Source organism: Equus caballus, chromosome 12, assembly GCF_041296265.1.
Source record: "Equus caballus isolate H_3958 breed thoroughbred chromosome 12, TB-T2T, whole genome shotgun sequence".
In the NCBI taxonomy this organism is placed as follows: domain Eukaryota; kingdom Metazoa; phylum Chordata; class Mammalia; order Perissodactyla; family Equidae; genus Equus; species Equus caballus.
In genome coordinates, this window is record NC_091695.1 from 36,547,519 (window position 1) to 36,566,755 (window position 19,237).

Sequence of the window (19,237 nt, forward strand, 5' to 3'; positions counted from 1 at the left end):
TTTATCACATTTTGATAACAGTCTTAAGAGTTTCAGAAGGTATGTATAGCCTTATAGTGAATAAATTCCAAAGGTTTTTCTATGCCTCCTTTAGGACTGTACTGCAGGTTGGTTTTCACTTATCTTGCTGAAAGCAGACATCCTTGAAATGCACAGGTTTAACATTTTTGCGGGACTTCAGAGGTCCCTGACAAGTGTGATAATTTATCATTTCGCTGACTCATAATTTTGAATCATGAGTGAGTGTGGTGGACCCCTCAGGATCCACATCCCAAGCTATCATGTCACAGTAGCCCATTAAAGGACTAAAGGAGGAATTAAAATGTTTCAGGGACATTTGACTGTCTCTAATGGAGGAACTTATATATCACAGTGGTACCCAAGATTGTAGGATGCAGTGATCACAGATGTCAAGGGTCGACTGCAATGGCTTTTAGCTTGACAGAAAAAAATCTTTGCTGAAACGTAACATGAAGTCCAGCACTGGGAATGAGGCAAATGACTTGAACACCTCAGTGGCCTTCCCAAGAACCACGCTAGAAAAAGAATCCCGACAACATAGCTAATTTTGTGGACATGAAAGCCTTGAGAAACCAAAGAGCCTGGAGGCTGAACTTCAAGGATGCTCCTTCCTTCAGGTGAACCCCCAAAATAGTACTCTCCACATTAATAAGCCTGTGGAAACAGACATGTGTATCTAAGCATGCGATAAAATCCAGGTGGAAATGATCTAATTATCGGCTGCCTTCCAAACCAGTTTGTCCCAGAGTACAAGGTTGTAGGTCACAAACTCCGGGTTAAACAAACCCAGCTTTGAATTCCAACAGTGTGACTAACCAATCAGCTATGTGACTTCAAGTGAATTTACTTAAATTATTTCTGAGAGCCTTTGTTCATCTTTAAAAGGGCGACTGCAACATTTTCCTCTTAAAATTAAGTGTAAGCCAGACAATGTTCAGGGTTCCTACCTCGGCTCCCTCGACCCTGGAGCAGATGCTCAGTTAGTGTGCGGGCCCTCCCACAGGGCAGGAATTGTGCTTGCTCTGATCTGAAGCCTCTCCAGGCCCCTTACATTACTTTTCCCATCTTCCCATCCCTGAACTTCACAGAGAAAACCTCAACAAGCATTTTCACTGTCATTACTTCTCTCCAAGGGCTTCAAATCAATGCTCAATTGTTCACGTTTCAGAATACAGAATTTGAATACCTACATGAAGCAGCTAAGAATCTGAGAATCTAAATGGACACGAGAAATTAAATCAAGAATACTTTTACTTTTTGAGTTGAAACAGACCCAGTATCAAAAACACTAGAAACTATTCCCCTATACCAAAGTGGGACATTGATGATTACATGACGTTGAAGTGGCAGGGGCTATTAAAATCACTCTTCTGCTCATGGGCCCTCCAGAATGTTGAACAGTTCAAACATCTGGAAATCCATGCTGTTTGTCTTTTAATTTCTCGTGAAAATCGGGCTCCCAGACTCCTAAGAAGCGCAAATCACCCTTGGACCAGTTATCCACCCTCTCCTCACCTGGTAGGAGTAGAAGTGAATCAGACAAACAATATGACTTTTTAAAAATTATTTAATTTAGTAGTTTTCTTGGAAAAAAAACAATAAGGCAAAAAAACCGAAAATATATATAGTTTTGTTTTGTTTTCATGTGACTTTATTTCACCTGAAGGACTCAAAGCTTCTTCCATTTGCAGGAATCTGACTGGGGATCAGGCCGGAAATGTAGTGCAGATGGTAGAGGAAGAAAAGGGGGATAAAGCAAGGCAGTTCAGCTTAGTTTGGGAATCCCCACTCTGTCTGGAGCCCCTGACTAGGTCAGTGCTTTTACCGACCTCCTTGAAAGCCGCCCCAGCGTAAGCCTTGCTTATGTCACCCTTGCTTATGTAGGGAATCGGGTCCTTAGGAGGAAGTTCCCCAGCAGTTCCCTCTCTCTCAAGTTCATCCCAGCCAGGAAGGGAGGGATGGCGGGGAAGGAATGAGAGTACTAATTTACCCAGGATAACCCAGCTGTCCCGGAGGGCTGGCTTCCTCTGGAATGCTATTTCCCCTCACGACCCACACTGGCTGAGGCTCAGCAGTTAAGGAACAGAAACAGAAAACGCTAACAGAAAGCATACAAGGAAGGCACCTCAATTTGTGATCCTCAACCAAGGGTGGGTTGCACAGGGGGTCAGAGTTCTGAACAAGACAGCTAAAACGAGTACAACACACAGAAGGAAGGAAGCCAGGGCCCCGCCAGAGCCATCCTCTTTCCCTGCCCACATGATGGTGCTTGGAGCCCCATCTCCTGGGAAGAAGGTTCTTTTGGGAATCGGCTGTGTGTGCTGTGACCGGGACAGAGGCAGAATTAAACTGGAAATTACCCTCCTGACTTTCTACCCATATTCTTCCTAACAAAAGAAGGAAAAAAGGCAGGAAAGAGGTTAAGATTCCATTTTCAAGAGTCAGGTAATTAGGAGAGCAGAGTTGAGACGGCAGTGGGCACCCCATGATACAAACCATGGATACAGGCCCTGTTCGGTGAGTGCCAGACACGATCCTGCTCAGGTTTTGAGTCTGTCTGCCCCTCACAGATGGAAAGCAGAGCAGGCTCCAATCCACATCAATGTGTCCAAGAGAGTTCCAGGGAGACAAGTGATATCAAAAAACAAGATTCTTAATGGGAAGAAGGAAAATTAAACAAAAAAATTAGATTTTTCTCTACATATATATAATATACAGATATGTAACACATTATTCCAGAGGTGGCTCCAGTCCATGGGGCTTGAGAGATGGTGAAAACTTTTATTCCAGACTAACTTCTTCTCTCAAATTCTGAATCAGAATGGGATAGGTAATGTTTTGCTCCATACTGGGGCACAGACGCAAACTGGTATTGTGCCGAGAGAGAAGAGAAGCTAGAAAGGGAATGAAGGATGCGGGGAGGAGGAACTGGGAAAGCGAAAGTGGCTAGCACTCTTTTTCCATCCTGCCTCGTGTTCTCAGAAGTTCTCCACCTGAGGAAGTCCGTAAAACCCCTTTGTGAGGATTAATTCAACCCTCCTACCAACGACAGAAGTGGCCTCCACTTGCTATCAAAGAGGATGGAGAAGAGCAGAAGGGTGTGTTATGCAAGTGAAGACAGAACCTTCCAAGAATGTAATGCTGAAAATTCCAACCTTACAGAACAATTCCTCTCGCAAGTGTCCCAATACCACAATTATCTACGCATGGACGCCCTGTAAACTGACCCCATTGGTGAACACATTTCATAATGCCATGCCATGTCACCACAATCATTCACGATGCCTCCGTTGGTAAGTCTTATATGTTTCTTTTTAAAGGAATTTCTAAAATCAGCTCTTGCTCTGAACAGCACCAAAATGCCCCTGAATCATAATCTCAATGTAGATCTTGGCTGAGCAGGATACTACAAGGGGAGGGTGAATGACACCATCTTAAATGGGGGCAGAGGGAGAAGGAAGAGTCAAGAATACTGGACTTTGCGAAAGTGGAATAACACTAACGTTCAGCCACTAAACTTCTCCCTTACAGACACAGGTATCTAGTATGTCGACTTCAGTTTCAATCAGCTAAGGCAACCAGCCAATCACCACCACTGGTGTCTGCTTCTGGTGATTGATTGGGGAAAAATGATTGGTTAAGACAGACAAATCTGAGGAAAGCACTCGGTGAGAGAGCCACAACTGCCAGCTTTCCACACATCCTCTGTCCTCTTCTCCTGTGGATCCTCCTCTTTTTTGTTACTGTTGCTTCAGAAAATGTCCGGGCATGTGCTCCAGTCCTGTTTTTCTTTACACTCCCAATATCCTCCCCGATAAATATGGGTTAACTCCTTGGTAACAGGGTCCTTCTTCCGCTCAAACCACAGTGCCTTGTAGGGATCATAGGGTGTGCCTAAAAGGGAAAGAAGGGAAAGAAAAATGGAATTAGAGGCAAAAATACACTGGCATTCTCCACACATTAAGAAATAGGGGTGACCGGTTCGTTACCATCCTCTGTGGCTTTCATAGCTTCTGCTTCTCTCTTCTTTCTGGAAAGTCTTTGTTTTTCCTCCAGGCGCTGCTTCTCAGCATTTGCTTCATCCCAGCGCCCGTTTTCCATCAGTCTCTGGTCGGGCCGTAATCGGCTGTCTGTAGGGGCAGTGCCAGCTTCCCAGGCATTGAGAGTTAGAGCAAGCTCTGAAAAGTAGTACATGTTTTCTGCATTCTTACTAAAAGTAAAGGATGAGAAAAAGAGAGGGTAATTCCAGAGGCCAGACCCTAGTTAGTTAAAGAGCAACAGCTAAGTACACTGCCAAAAGACTACTTCACCAAGGCTGTACGAAGGCAAAGACTTAGGACCTTGTCAGCTTCCCCTAATTACGAGACCAAAACTTGACCATTCCCCGGCCCCTCCCCAGCATCTCTCAATTCCATAGTTTTCTGGGCTTGTGTTGCGTTCAGCTGGAATTAGGAAGAATCAAACTTTCTACTAAATGAAAAGGCCTTATTCCTGTTTCTTTTGCTTTCTTTTTAACCTCTTCCCAGGATAATCTTGACTATTATTACAAACTGAACATATGAGATGAAGATAGGAGACAAATGGCCTCTGTCTTTATTTCCAAAGTCCTGTATGTTATCTCAGGGACCTTTATATTGCCCCTGGACTTTTAGGCTAAATATTAACAGGTGGTAGGCATTTTTCTCCTCTAGCTGCTTCTGAATAGTTTTGCTCTAAATTATAGAAAAATATCTGTCTTAATCATGATCCAAAGGACATTTAGAAAGCATCAAATATTTTTTGGCAGATGTGTTTTGATTAGTTTGAACTTTCTTGGGACAGGGCATGCTACAACTCCACTCATACAGTGACAACCTGCCGGTAATCTCTCCAAAGATTCTCATTCCCCTTGCTCAATCTCTCACTTAACTAAGCAGGAAGGCAGGCAGCAATGCTGGCAATCCTGCAGAGGCTGAGGTCACAGCAGTATCTGGGCAGCATGCACACTGATACTCACGGTAAAGGATTCCTTTTCCACAGCATGACCCTGCTTTCCTCTGCTTCATGGCCTCTCTGTCGAGCATCACCCCCATTCTCCCCAATGACTGGATGTACTTTGAAACAATCCATTTTCTCATCCCACGTCCCCAGAAGGGCAAAGTGAACTCTTCCTGATGGATCTGTCACTTCCCCTGTCACCTACAAGGATGGAGAGCAGGGCTGTGGAGTTCAGCATGCACTGGGGGTTAGCTTACCTCACTGTTTTGGAAACCAAAGTCCTAGGGTAAATATTGGTTAAATCCTCCTATGACAAACACCATGGAGTCATCCAAATTATTTTGTTATATTTTCCTGAGCTGCTTAAAATAACTGAACCGTGAGTTGGGGGTTTCATCACCATTTTGTTGTATAGGGATTTTTGTTGCAACGATAACATGTAGGAAAAGGAATTGACTGGTACTCAGAATTAAGGTATTTTCTTCTCTCTAGAAATCAGAGAGAGCCACGAACAAATTTAAACCCCAACTACTCTTCACTCTTTTGTCGAAATCCGTGGCACAATTCCACTGTGGTGGTAACACATAACTCCTGCTCAAACTTCACAGGGGTGACACTGCCCATGCCGTCTTCCTATAATCCTTTTGTTAGTCCTTCCTGTGTGTTTCCCATTTTTAATCTTTCATTGCTCCTGACTTTTACTTTCATACTTGTTGTCTTTTCCAGAAAAGAAAAGAATTTGGTTTCGTAATGCCATATTGTTCACTTTCTCTTTTACCTTTCCTATTTTGAATCGCCATGTTTAGGAGATATAGATCTCTCTCTCTATCTACACCAGCCCCAAAGAAGTAGCCTTTCTAAGGGATACACACTGAATGAAAACAATTTAAAATCCAACTTCTCTTACCTTTCTTGCTACATCCCGAGAGAAGTAGCTATAAGGAACAAATTTAAGATTGCACTTGTCTCCTGTCTTGTGATTCACAATGTCAATTTCACCAGACTATCAATGAAAAGAATCAGGGATTAGTTTTCTTAAGACTGGATGACTTGAATATATGCCAAACCCATGCCTCATAATTCTTTGCTTTTCAATCTTAATTCTAGCACTTCCTTGCTTAAGATTCAGGTCTTAGCCAATCCGGAGATGCTGTGGACTCCCTTTGTAACTGTGGTATTCCAGGGTGGGATCAAGACCAAATGACTGTTTTTTTGAATTATGTGTCACGTGTTAGGTGGCATGAATCAACCTGCAGCACACTTATTGATATTCATATAATAATTCACCTTTCCAAACCAATCCCCTACTCGTGCCCTTCATGAACTCTGTGCTTAACTCTGTGTTCTCAAAATTTCAAGGTTACATCCAGTGGGCCTTTCTACACTTTATTAATTTCATTTTCTCCTCTTTTCTATCTCCCGAATCCCAAACCAGCTTAATTCCCACATCTACAGCCTCTCCCTGCTGTTCAGACAGCATTCTGAATTTACTACAACCACTGTCTTAAGAGCAAATTGACAATTAAGTAGATATTATCTTGGTACATCTCTTACACTGGTAAATTTTCTTAAATATTTTTCAACTTATGCATGTTTGTCATATATCTCCAACTATAAAATAACTCTTTGAAGGACAACATCTCATCTGACTTTGTATCCCCAGGACCTAGCACTCTGCCTGGCAATAACTATTTGATGAATAATGAAGGGATGAAGAATGGGAGCCATGTTTATTATTTTTTTGCATCCTTCACAGTGCCTAACACAGTCCTAGTAGTCACTGAATGCATGTTATAACTCGATCATTTGTAAGTAATAATTTGTGGTATAGAAATTCAGGGAGGCTGGGGGTGGGGCTGCTGAGAAAAATTCCTTAGAAGAAACTGATGAACCAGTAACAACTGTCTGTGGCCAGTTTACATGCCCTAAATACTGCACAGGTGGACCTAGGAGGGGTTCCTCTGAACTTCAGACACACTGTGGGCACCTTCGCTCACCTGATCTATCCATAACTTGCCCACGATAATGTTGTGCACTGTTGTGGTAACTTTCTTCCAAGTGTAGTGGTGCCCAGTTGCATGAAAAATACAGTGGATGCTACCTGGAAGCAGAGAGAAATACACAAATTGGGCCAAATATTAGAAAAAGAGCACCATGCCAGCTAGAAATAACAATGGATTGATTTTCTTCTATGGATATTTATTACTTTTAAAAAGAAAACAATAAATCAAAAAGAATTTATAACCTTCTTAAATGCTGGAAGTGGAAGCAATGATTGAATTTTTTCACTTGATTTTTAAATGTGAATACCATATAACTGAGGACAAATGCTGACAACTGATACAGCTTAGCTAGGAAAGCAATATTCTGCAGTTGTAGAAATACAAATGAAAGCAAATACTCCAATGTTTTTACTAACTGTGCCTGCCATTCCAGCTGCAAAATTTACAGAGAGGTCGAATCCGCCCCAGCGTGAGAAAATACAATTGCACTGTGGAAAGGAGCACACACTGGTAGTCAGCACTGGGGGCCAGGCCCTATTGTTAGTAACTAGCTGTGTGACATTAAGCAAAGCACTTATCTAGAGCCTTAATAGTAAAAAGGAGTAGTGGATAGAGCAGGGGCTTCGGAATCAGACAGAATCAGATTTGATCCTGGCTCCACCACTCATTAGATGTGTGATCTGTGTTGTATAATAATTTGTCTGGTCTTTGTCCACGGTTCCTGGGGAGACACCTTTAAATCCCTGAAATTTCCCAAGTGATAGCAGAGTCTTTGTCATTCATGGGGGCCCTGACAGTTTATCCCAATGAGGTGACACGATGGGCCCCTAGATAGTTTATGCTAATGAGATGACTCAGGATGAAGGCAGGCCAGAAAGACCAACCATGTAATTAGAGAGCTGGGGCTTTGAGTCACCTCATAACAGCTGGACTCCCGGCCTCCTGGGAATGATATTCCCCTTCCCACAGGGACGGAAGGAGGCCTGGATATTGAGTTCAGTCATGCAGCCAACGATTCAATCAATCATGCCTACATAATGAAACCCCAATAAAACCCCTGGACAATGAAGTTTGGTGGGCTTTCTGGCTAGTGAACACATTAATGTGCCAGGAGGGTGATGTGCCCTGATTCCCTGGGGACAGGGCATGGAAGCTCTAAGTTCAGGACCCTCCCAGACCTTGCCCTATGTGTCTCTTCATTTGGCACGTCCTGATTCATACCCTTTATAATAAAACTTTAATAACGAATACAACACTTTCCTGAGTTCCAAGTCATTCTAGTGATTTACTGAACCCGAAGGAGTTGTAGGAACCCCTGAATTTAGACCCAGTTGGTCAGATGTGCGGGTGGCATGGGGACCTCCAAATCTGTGGCTGGCATCTGAAGTGAGGGCAGACTTGCTGGGGACCATGCTCTTAATTTCTGGGGTCTGTGTGAATCTGGATGGTTAGTGTCAGAATTGCATTACAGTACTACACCCTAGAGATGTTTTTAACTAGGCCTCATCTGTAAACTTGGAGTAACGACATCTTGTACAGTAAAAATGTTTATTTGCCCAGTAAAATGCTTGAAATATAAGAGGTACTAAGTAGATACAGTCTTCTCCTGTTCCTGTGAGTTAATCTCAAATGAAAACCAAACGAAAATCAGTGGTTTGAGCAGATGTGACTGGAGATTCAAAATAATCAAAAATTTTAAAAATATATATTAAATAATGTAGTCAACTCCAGTAACAGTGTAACTCTAAGCTCCCTTTGTAACCACTAATGTAAAGAACACTGATGTGGCTTAGGTATGTCTTTCCTGTACAAAAGATGAAAGCAGCCCTGGTAGCCACAGCAGCAGTGATGTTGATGACAATGACATTAACAATAATATAGCAACTCTGCTGAGAGCACTTCCCAGGTACCAGGCCCTGTGCTGTATCCTCCTCATGTATTATCTCATATAATCTTTACAACCATCTTCAAATATTTGCTCTACCTAAATATATCCTAAATCTCTTGCTCAATAACTCCTCCACCAGCACTGCAGTCTAAGCCACCAGCATCTCTTGCCTGAACCTCTGTAACAACTACTTTTTGGTGTTCCAGGTTCCTCTTTTGCCCTGTAAAGTCTCTAGTCAAAACGACGTTTAAAACATATCATATCAACTTACCATACTGTCACATCTCTCAATTATTGCCCACTGCGATTAGAATTAAACTCAACTCCTTTCCCTGGTTGGCAAGAGCCTATGAGAGCTGGCCTCCACCAACCCCTCTGATCTCAGCCACTACTTGCTTCCTTGCTCACTCTGAACCAGCTGCTGGAGCCTGGTTTTTTCTCAAGCATGCCATGCTTGCTCCCCCTACAAGGCCTTTACCTTTGCGGTTCTCTCTGACTGGAACATTCTCTCCAAATCATCTTTTGGTTGGTTTCTTTTGGTTATTTAGGTCTCCACTCAAATGTAACCTTTTCAGAGAGAATTTCCTGACTACTCTATCCAAGAAACCACTCACACTCATTTCTCCACCATTAACCCCGATCTCTACTTACTCAATTTTCTTCATAGAATTACCACTATATAAAATTATTAATATGTTTGTTTACTTTTCTGTCTACTTAAGAAAAGAATGCAAGCTAAATGAGGGCAAAGTGGCATTTTTCACCATTGTACGCATAGCACCTAGAATTGTTTCTGGCATCTAGTGGGCACTCAAATATCTGTTGATAGCTCAGATGCAGGCACTATCATCCCCTATTGCTGCTGGAGCCAACTGCCACAAACTTTGTGACTTAAAACAACACAATTTATTCTCTTACAGTTCTGGAGTTAGAAGTCTAAAATCAAGGTGTCAGAAGGGCTATGTCCTTCTGAAGGCTTTAGGACAGAATCCATTTTCTTGCCTTTTCCAGCTACTAAAGGCCACCTGCATTCTTTGGCTTATGGTCCCTTCCTAGGATCACTTAAACTTCTTGCTTCTGTTGTCAATGACTCTGATCCTCCAGCCTCCCTCTTACAGAAACCCTTGAGATTATATTTGGCCCACAGAATAAGCCAGGATTATCTCCCCATCTTGAGATCCTTAACTTAACCACACCTATGAAGTTCTTTTCACTATGTAAAGTGACATATTCACAGGTCCCAGGGAATAGGATGTGGATGTATTTTGGGGAATGGGGGCATTATTCAGTCTACCACATCCCCATTTTACCAATGAAGACTCTGAGCTCGGAGAAGTGAAGGAATTTGCCCAAGGTTACACAGCCAGTGAGTGCGAGAGCTGCACCTCAAAATAACATCAGAACATCCATCTGTACAGCCCAACACCATACCCCTGTATCCCATCCTGATCATGAGCCTGCTGCTCTGCACAGTGTCCCTTCCAGCTCACAGGGATACTGGGAGAACAACACCCTATGACTGCCTTTCTTAATATAATGTTTATGTCTTGAAAACTTGACAATAAGCTAAAGGTCTAAAAACTGAGCCATTTAAAACATACACAGGGAAAGAGAGCCACTTCCAGAATGGTGGAGTAAGGACTTCCATATATCTACTCTTCAATAAAAGCAACAAGAACACACTAGCAAAAATTATCAGAGTCGACTTTTTCAGAACTCTGGAAATTAACCAAACGCTTACAATAATCCAAGAAGCATTTATTCAAGAAAAATGGCTGAATCCGATCTCCCTCTCCCTAGCTCAGCAGTAGCCTCACAAGATGGTAGCCATGAAAACCAGCCAGCAACCTCGCAAACACTGGAGGGAGCAGAACAGTATGAAGCTCCCCCAAAGCCTCATCTCCAAAGAATTGTCATTATCTGACCTATCTGGTGTTCCCTGTAAACTCCCACTCGCAGGACCTGACTCAGCACCTGCTCACCTCCAACAGCCTTTGCCCTGGGGTGATCATCAAAACAATCAGTGGCAATTGTTTAACCCAGAAGCTGCCTGATGCAGTGATAGCAGTTGGAGCAACTGAAGAAATAATGGCCAAAAATACTCCAAACTTGATGAAAACCACTAATCTGCACATCCAAGAAGCTCAATGAACTAGGATAAACTCAAAGACCACCACACGGAAACCCATCATAATCAAACAATTGAAAGACAAAGATAAAGAGAGAAGCCTGAAAGCAGTGAAAGAGAAGTTGTGCATCATATAAATGGTCCTCAATAAGTTTATCAGAAACCACAGAGGACAGAAGGCAGTGGGATGACATATTCAAAATGCTGAAAGAAAAAGACTGTCAAGTCAAGAATTCTACATCCAGTAAAACTATCCTTTATAAACAAAGGAGAACTTAAGACATTCCTAAATAAACAAAAACTGAAAGACTTCATGGATAGCAGATCTGCCCTTCAAGAAATACGAAAGGAAGTCCTTCAGGCTGAAATGAAAGGAGACTAGACAGTAACTTAAATCTACAGTAAGAAATAAGGAGACCAGTAAAGGTGACTGCAACTAAGCTACATAAAAGACAATATAAATGTATTTTTTGCTTGCAAGTTTTTTTCTCCTATATGATTTAAAAGACAACTATAAGAAGCAACAGTTAAAAAACTATGTTGATGGGATTATAATGTATAAAAATACAATTTGTCAGGGCCAGCCCAGTGGCGCAGCAGTTAAGTTCGCACATTCCACTTCAGCAGCCCAGGGTTTGCCGATTCGGATCCTGGGTGCTGATCTACACACTGCACATCAAGCCATGCTGCGGCAGGAGTCCCACATATAAAGCAGAGGAAGATGGGCATGGATGTTAGCTCAAGGCTAGTCTTCCTCAGCAACAAAGAAGAGGATTGGCAGCAGATATTAGCTCAAGGTTAATCTTCCTCAAAGAAAAAAAAATTGTATGAAAATAAAAGCACAAAGGAAGGAAAGGTAACAGATCTGATAGTGCAAAGTTTTTGTATAGTATTAAAATTAAGTTGATATTAATCTGATCTAGATTATTAGAAGATGTTAATTGTAATACCCAGGGTAACCACTACAAAAATGCCTTTAAAATATAGTAAAAGGGAATTAAAATGGTAAACTAGAAAAATACCTATTTAACACAAAAGAAGGAACTAATGGAGGAATACAGGGAAAAAAAGACATAACATATACAGAAAAAAAAAAACCAAAACGGCAAATGTAAATCCTACCTAATCAGTAATAAATATAAATGGATTAATCATTCTTTTTTTTTTTTAAAAGATTGGCACCTGAGCTAACAACTATTGCCAATCTTCTTTTTTTTTTTTCTGCTTTTTCTCTCCAAATCCCCCTAATATATAGTTGTACATTTTAGTTGTGGGTCCTTCTAGTTGTGCCACATGGGACGCCACCTCAATGTGGCCTGATGAGCGGTGCCATGTCTGCGCCCAGGATCCGAACTGGTGAAACCCTGGGCTGCTGAAGTGGAGCGCGTGAACTTAACCACTCAGCCACGGGGCCAGCCCCTGGATTAATCATCCTAGTCAAAAAATAGAAACTGGAAGAATGGATAAAATATATAAGCAGAAAGTTTAGTCAAAAGTGCAAATTCAAGGTCCACAGGGCCCAGTAGTGTCACGGACAAGAGATCGATAGGCTGAATGGTTGTTTCATTCATATTCCAAAATTGTGATTCTTCTTGAGTTAGAGAACTCCAAAACTATGAAATAATACTCTTATTTAAATGTCTTTCTTTAAACTTCAAGGCTAACACCTAGTTCCAATACTCTGGGAGTCAAGGAGTAAATTCACATTCATCCTTTACCATAGTCTTCATCATTTTTCAAACTCCAATTATATTTTCTAGAAGCATTCTTCTTTCCAGATTGCAAGAATTCTAACCTTTTTAGTGTATTTTACAGGGAGACTGAGACTCCCGGCCACCACCTCAAAAAACCATCTATCTGTCTACTCGTTCTCAACCCTGTCCACGTGTCTTTTTCCAGTAACATCTATTGGCTTAACAAGTTACCCTCTGAGAGCTGAGTGCCACTGCAAATGTGAAAATTTCACTGCATGATTCTTCTTCCAAGTTACTGATCCAAAAATATTAAATTCAGCCATCTCCAGGGCCAATGTCTGGAAATCCCAATTTTTATACTTCTATATTCCATTTCCTGTCACTACGTCAACTCTTTGTTCAATCTCCCGGTGAAGGCTGGGATCTGTTTTCTTCACTTACACTTCCCAAGCACCCAGAACACACTTAGTCCATGGCAGGTACTTAGTATCTAACATACGGAGGCACTTAACACAGCACATCCTGGTGACCCGACTCCTAAACAATCACAGGAATGGAATCCTATCAAAGATATTTTTTAACTCCAAAAAATTAGATCCCCCACTTATATCATGTTCAAATAGTTATTCACCCCTCAAAGAATTATAGATAGAAATATAAAATTCTACATAGATACAGAATTCAATCATTCTAGTCGAAGTATAGAGAAAATGTACAGCACATCATTGTTGAGTTAGGTTTATCGCTATTTTTTAAATGTATACAACTCTCCTTAGAATTAAATATAATCCATCCCTTTAGAGATCCCCAGGGGGCCCCTGAAACTCTTCCCCATGGGTGAAAGTCGTCGGGCAGTATGACCACTGACATCCCAGTTCTGCAGATGAGGTGTGGACATCCCAGGCAACTACTACTCAACCTAATATTTCTAAAATTATTTGCTTCAAAGACAGTTAAGCAATTAGGACGTTTTTAAAGGTCCTCAGTAAAGATCAAGACCAAAATCACCTAGTCTTCTCTTCATTTAAGTGATAGCGTTAACACTCCAGTTTCTCTTAATACATTACAAACATTCTTGATTTTTGGGGGGCTAATTTTTAGTTTGTACTATACTTGCTACATTTTGTGTTTCTGAGAGCAAGGAGAATTTATTAAAGAAGAAGACTATACTGCAATAACCAAGCACTGCAGCTAGGCCTCATGAAAGACTAGAAGCAGGAAATGGAAGTCATCAAGAGCTCAGGCAGCTCCCGTCTGCCCTGTCTCTAGGGAGGTACTTGGTTTCTCTCTCTCTGCTTTGTTTCTTTTGCTGTAGACCAGCATTCACTCTTCAGTACACACATGGTCAAATGTGGCTGCTCTTGTTCAAAAGAGCATCAAGAATCTCTAATCCACTTTCTGAATAATCTCATTTTCCCTAAAGTATAGACCTTCCAACACTGCATATTAGGATTTTATTCCCAGGGGTGATCTTTTGATCATGGTGCAAAATTAACTTGTAATCCAGTAAGATCTTTTAAAATAAAGTTTCATCTTACCTGGAGTTCAGCCATTACATAAATGATACCTAACCCATCGGGTAGAGGAAGAGAGGGGAGGAAGGAGAGGAGAAGGGGGACGGGCTAGCTGAGAAACCTGATCTTACAGTCACGAGAGTTCTGATTTATACAGAGAACCTGATTGCTAGGATAACAGGGGAAACACCAGTTAAGAGATAAAGTTTAAAAAATGCATGCTAGAATTTATATTCTAAAATAGTACTTAATGACGCATTAAATATAGCTAAGAACACAAAGAATTTATGGCTGGGTGGGTCCTTAAAGAGTCTTGTGCCTCCTCACTCATTCGATAGCTGAGAATTAAACGACCTCCAGAAAGCTAACTAGTAATGTTCAGAGCCCAAATCAGACCTCCAATCTCCTGACTCCTACACCAGTGACCTCCTCTATCATGCCAGAAAATCTCTCACTCCTGGAGCACTAATTCTTACAAAGATGGTGGCCTTACCGAGGGGCATAATGGAGAGGTATTTGCCTCGAAACTTGCTGGTGATTTTGATTTCCTGACGCAATGTCCAGCCATTTTTGGACTCAGCATGGTGCGCGGCAGCAGGGGGATGATGACTCACCTTGAAGAAATCAGTGGTTCAAATTAAAAAGGAGGAAAGGAGAAGGGAAAGATACTGCCTATTTCTTGGTGATAAACACCCAAAATTCACAGGACATATTTACACCCACAACAGTACAGCCTCCAGTGTTGCAGCCCTGAAGGAAAAGAAGGCAGTCTGGGATGACAGGGACTGGAATTTCTGCAAATGTGACACCCAGGAGGATCAACCAAGAAATCATCCCTTTCTTCCAAAAGGAAACACATCACAGTCCCGAAGCTCCCTTACCTGCTCACAGAGGGATCGGTACCCATTCTCCTCTAATCGGTCCAGCTCAAAGGTCTCCCCAAGGAGTGGGTTGAATGGCTTGCTGGTACGGAAGACAGTAGTGGAATAGGAGGACACGGTGAAAGCTGCAACATAACAGAGCTGTTCTAGAGAGTTCTCACATTTTGCAGCTCGGTCTAACAGCTCATGGTATTCCAGATCTTCAGTAAGGCGCTGAAGCATGGATAAGGGCTCATTAAAGTTCACCTGTCAGGAAAAGAACAGATTTAAAAACTTGGCCCACACATCTATAAGAGACAGTTTAATTTTTCTGCAGGTGGAGAACCATATCGAGATGATAAAGCAAATCACTGGAAGAGAAGAGGCCTTTTGCTCAGTAGAGCAGCTCTAAGATCTGACGTGAAAGCAACTCCTTCTCTCTGGTCAACCGTTCACGTAAGTGAGTAGCAGAAATCACCATTTTCATTTATTTCAATAACTGTAAGCTCTTTGGGATGGGAACCGTGCCTCTTCTGTTCACCGCTGCATATCTAAGAACCATCAGTGCCCAGCCTAGAGGAGACTGTCATTGAATAGATATGGAATGAATGAATAAAAGAGGAAATGTATTTTAGCACAAGTATACCCAGAGAGGAAGCTAACTATTTAACATTCTTGAGGGAGGAAAGAAGGGGTAGTAAGTGATAAGTACAGGCCCATCTGGACTAGTGAAAAAGACACATTACACAAGTTAGCTTCCACTCCTGGACCAGAAGAGTGCTAAGCATCAGTTCACAGTTCTGCGTCAGGCCAGGATGTTGATGTCTTCCTGAGGCTGGACAGTTGTGTTTCTGGAGCTGGAGTGCTGGTGATGGGGCTGAGAAGGGGCTGTGAGTGTTTCTACCTTTCTAGTTTTAGAGCCAACTGACGGTACTCAACTGCAGGATGAAGTGTGTATGTGTGTGTGCATGTGTGCATTCTGTCGGGGAGAAGTTGTCCATTCATTTGTGTATGCAGTTATTCATTCCACAAACATTTACGGAGCCCTCATGTGTCCCAGACCCTATATTGCCCACTGGGTGTAGAGAAGAGAACACAAGAGATACTGTCTCCTGTCCCCACCCTCCCTCTGAAAAAGAAAATGTTAGCTTCTAAGCTGACTGTTTGGAATTCAAGATGACTTTACTACTTAAAAAATTACTCTAAGAACAGATTAGTGGTTACCAGGGGAAAGGGTGGTTGGGAGGATGGGCACAAGGGGTGAAGTGGTGCACCTGTAATATGACTGACAAATAATAACGTACAACTGAAATTTCACAAGGTTGTAAACTATCATAACCTCAATAAAAAATGAAATAGAAAAAAACATGAAAAAAAAAATACTCTAAGAAGAGGTTAGGTTCCCAGGCTAGCCCATAAAGCTTATTTAATCAGCAATATAGCTCAACAAGCCTGAATATCACTAGTGTGAGTTCTGAGTCCAGAGAACAGAGGAAGGAAGGAAAAAACTGCCTTTCTTTTGAATGGAGATAGCCTAAAGCAAAATTTCAGTTAAAAAAAACAAACAAAAACACTTTTCTTTCCTATGGTCCCACCTCTTTTTCTGCATTTTGTCCAACCTCCTACCCACCAATCTCTGAGCCACATACTACTCTAATATTTACTGTCCTCCCAATTATGAAATACCTTATAATTTTCACTATGACAAACCTTGAAAACAACGTATAAAGGAAAAAATTTACTTGAAATGCCATCACCCAAAGATAACCATTATTTCATGTTTGTTTCTATGCATTTATACATTTCTAAAAATAATATACAAGAGAATGCTTTTTCTCTGAGAAATATACCAAGCATTTCTCTGTGGAAATTTCCCAATGAACGAAGACCACAGGACCAACATCAGAACACTCCTACCCCATCTCAACTGAAAAAGTGTGCCACACTCCAAAACCATCTTCTCCACACTGAGAGAAAAGCAGCATGGTAAGAAAAATGCACACTGAGGGGCAACAGGCTGATAAAACTTGAACCCTCAAGAGTCTTTTTAAAGAGGGTGCTTATTAACTATGCCAATAACATCTCTCACTGGCAGAATTTCAGGCAACGTGAAGTAACACTTCCGTACATTGTGAGGAACACTGGGAACAGGCAGTGCCCTCCACGGGTGGCTACAAGATGTGTCAGCACTGCCTGGGACTAGAACCAGTGCATCCTGAAGCTATCACTACTTTTCATACACACAGAGCCCTGGGCCACAACAACTGATCCAGGGACCATAGTTTCTCTGAAAGTGCCAAGCTTTTCATATTGGTTATTTTATCACTCAGAGACCTAATAGGGAAACAAATAAATCTGAGAATTTAAAGTGGAAGGAAGCAGGGAATTAGTTATACAGCTGACAGAGAGTTGGGCAGCCAAAAAAGACAACCTAGAGATTAGCAACAGCAGGTGGCCATAACCACTGGTAGGCTGGAGGGACAAAGGGAAGGAGGGGCATTAATGCAGCCCCGAGGCCAGAGGTTTCTGGCAGAAGCTAAAGCCTCAGCGGGGCCTGTCCAGTGAAAACTTGAGCCACACAGCTGCTGCCAAAGCACTGCCCGAGAGAACACAGGGTAGGGAGGAGGTACCCTGGGGTCTCTCCCTTCCTCCCTGCTCCAAACTCCTACTGGTACGTTGCACTGGTGGAGCCCGACCAGACGCCAGCAGACACGGAAGCCTGAGGAACACAGCCTAGAGGGATCAGTCCTCCTGTGACACGACACAGAGCAGGGGAAGGGCAAAGACTAGATCTGCAGGCAAACAGGTACAGGGTTGCACATTCCTAGCGGCCATGTCAACAAGAAACTAATGGTAAAGGAGGAGGGAGAGGTCACCTTGACTCAGAAGCTATTTCTAAGCAGGAACTGCATTTCTGAGGCTGCAATGACCAGCCTTTCCAGCCCGCCTTCCCACCACTTCCTTCAAGGCCCCAGGCAAGTGGGGCTTCTTTTTAGCCTCCCAGTGCGTCAATTATTTTGTTTCTCCAGTGTGCTTATTCATGTTCTCGTCTTGGCTTGAGGTCAACATTTTTCTAACAAAAATACTACATATTTACATATAAATTTCTTTGTTTGCCAAGACCCAGTTAATTAATGACTTCAATGTTTGCTGAATGGTATATAAGTGCCAGACACTGGCTAAGCATCAAGGATATAAAGACCAACAAGACAGTCTCTACCCATGAGGAACGTAGTCTGTGGTGAGGCCGAAACCACACAATGGTCCATAAGCCCCAAGAGGGTAAGAGAATGCTTTCTTTACGTCTGTAAGCAAGCCAAGTACCTGGCTGTGGGCAGAATCTGTAGCCATGCCCCACTTTCCATCTTTTCCTTCTTCTACAAGTAGTAGAACCGCAAATTTTTAACTAGGCCATGCCACCCAGAATGGAAGTCTTCATTTCCACCCTCTTCTCCAGCTAGCTGTGGACATATAACTAAGTTCTGGGTATACGGATTGAAGTGAAAATGGTTTATGCAATTTCCAGGAAGTACTCTTAAAAGATAGAGAGTATGCCCTTCTCTTTCCTTCTTCCTGCCGACTGGAACGAGACCCTGATGGGCCAAGCTGGAGCAGCCACTTTAGACCTAGGAATTGAGACCACAGGCAGTAGAGACTTAGGCTAGAAAGTAGCCTGGTCCTGACACTGTGGAGAACCATACCAGCCCTGGGCCACCTACTTCTGGACTTTAGCATGAGAATGAGTTAAGCTAACATTTGTTTAAGGCAGGGTTGGCCAGCTTTTTCTGTAAAAGGCTAGATAGTAAATATGTAGGCTTTGAGGGCCAACTGGCCTCTGTCACAACTACTCAACACTGCCGATGTAGGATGAAAGTAGCCACAGACAACAGATAAATGAATGAGTGTCACTGCGTTCCAATAAAACTTTACAGACACTACCTCTAAATTTCATATAATTTTCATGTCACAAAATATTATCCTCTTTTGATTTTTTTCAACTATTTAAAAATATAGAAACTACTCTTAGTGTGTGGGCGGCACAGACAGTACCCAGTTTTGGCCTGAGGCCCACAGTTTGCTGACCTCTGGTTTAAACCAATATATTCTGGATTTGTGTCTTTACATTGAACCTATACCTGATACACTGCTACC

At 42.2% G+C, this 19,237-nt stretch overlaps 1 protein-coding gene across 1 annotated transcript in view; it reads right to left on the bottom strand.

Moving 5' to 3' along the window:
* Positions 1 to 1,570: 1,570 nt before the first annotated feature.
* Positions 1,571 to 19,237, bottom strand: part of OSBP (oxysterol binding protein) — a 32,630-nt gene continuing 14,963 nt past the window's right edge. The window contains exons 8-14 of the mRNA XM_070228746.1: positions 15,107 to 15,352; positions 14,719 to 14,839; positions 6,996 to 7,099; positions 5,906 to 6,001; positions 5,018 to 5,199; positions 4,011 to 4,231; positions 1,571 to 3,915 (exon numbers count right to left, since the gene is read on the bottom strand). Coding sequence (XP_070084847.1) covers positions 3,773 to 3,915; positions 4,011 to 4,231; positions 5,018 to 5,199; positions 5,906 to 6,001; positions 6,996 to 7,099; positions 14,719 to 14,839; positions 15,107 to 15,352 — 1,113 coding nt within the window. The 3' untranslated portion in view covers positions 1,571 to 3,772. The remainder of the gene's footprint in view (positions 3,916 to 4,010; positions 4,232 to 5,017; positions 5,200 to 5,905; positions 6,002 to 6,995; positions 7,100 to 14,718; positions 14,840 to 15,106; positions 15,353 to 19,237) is intronic.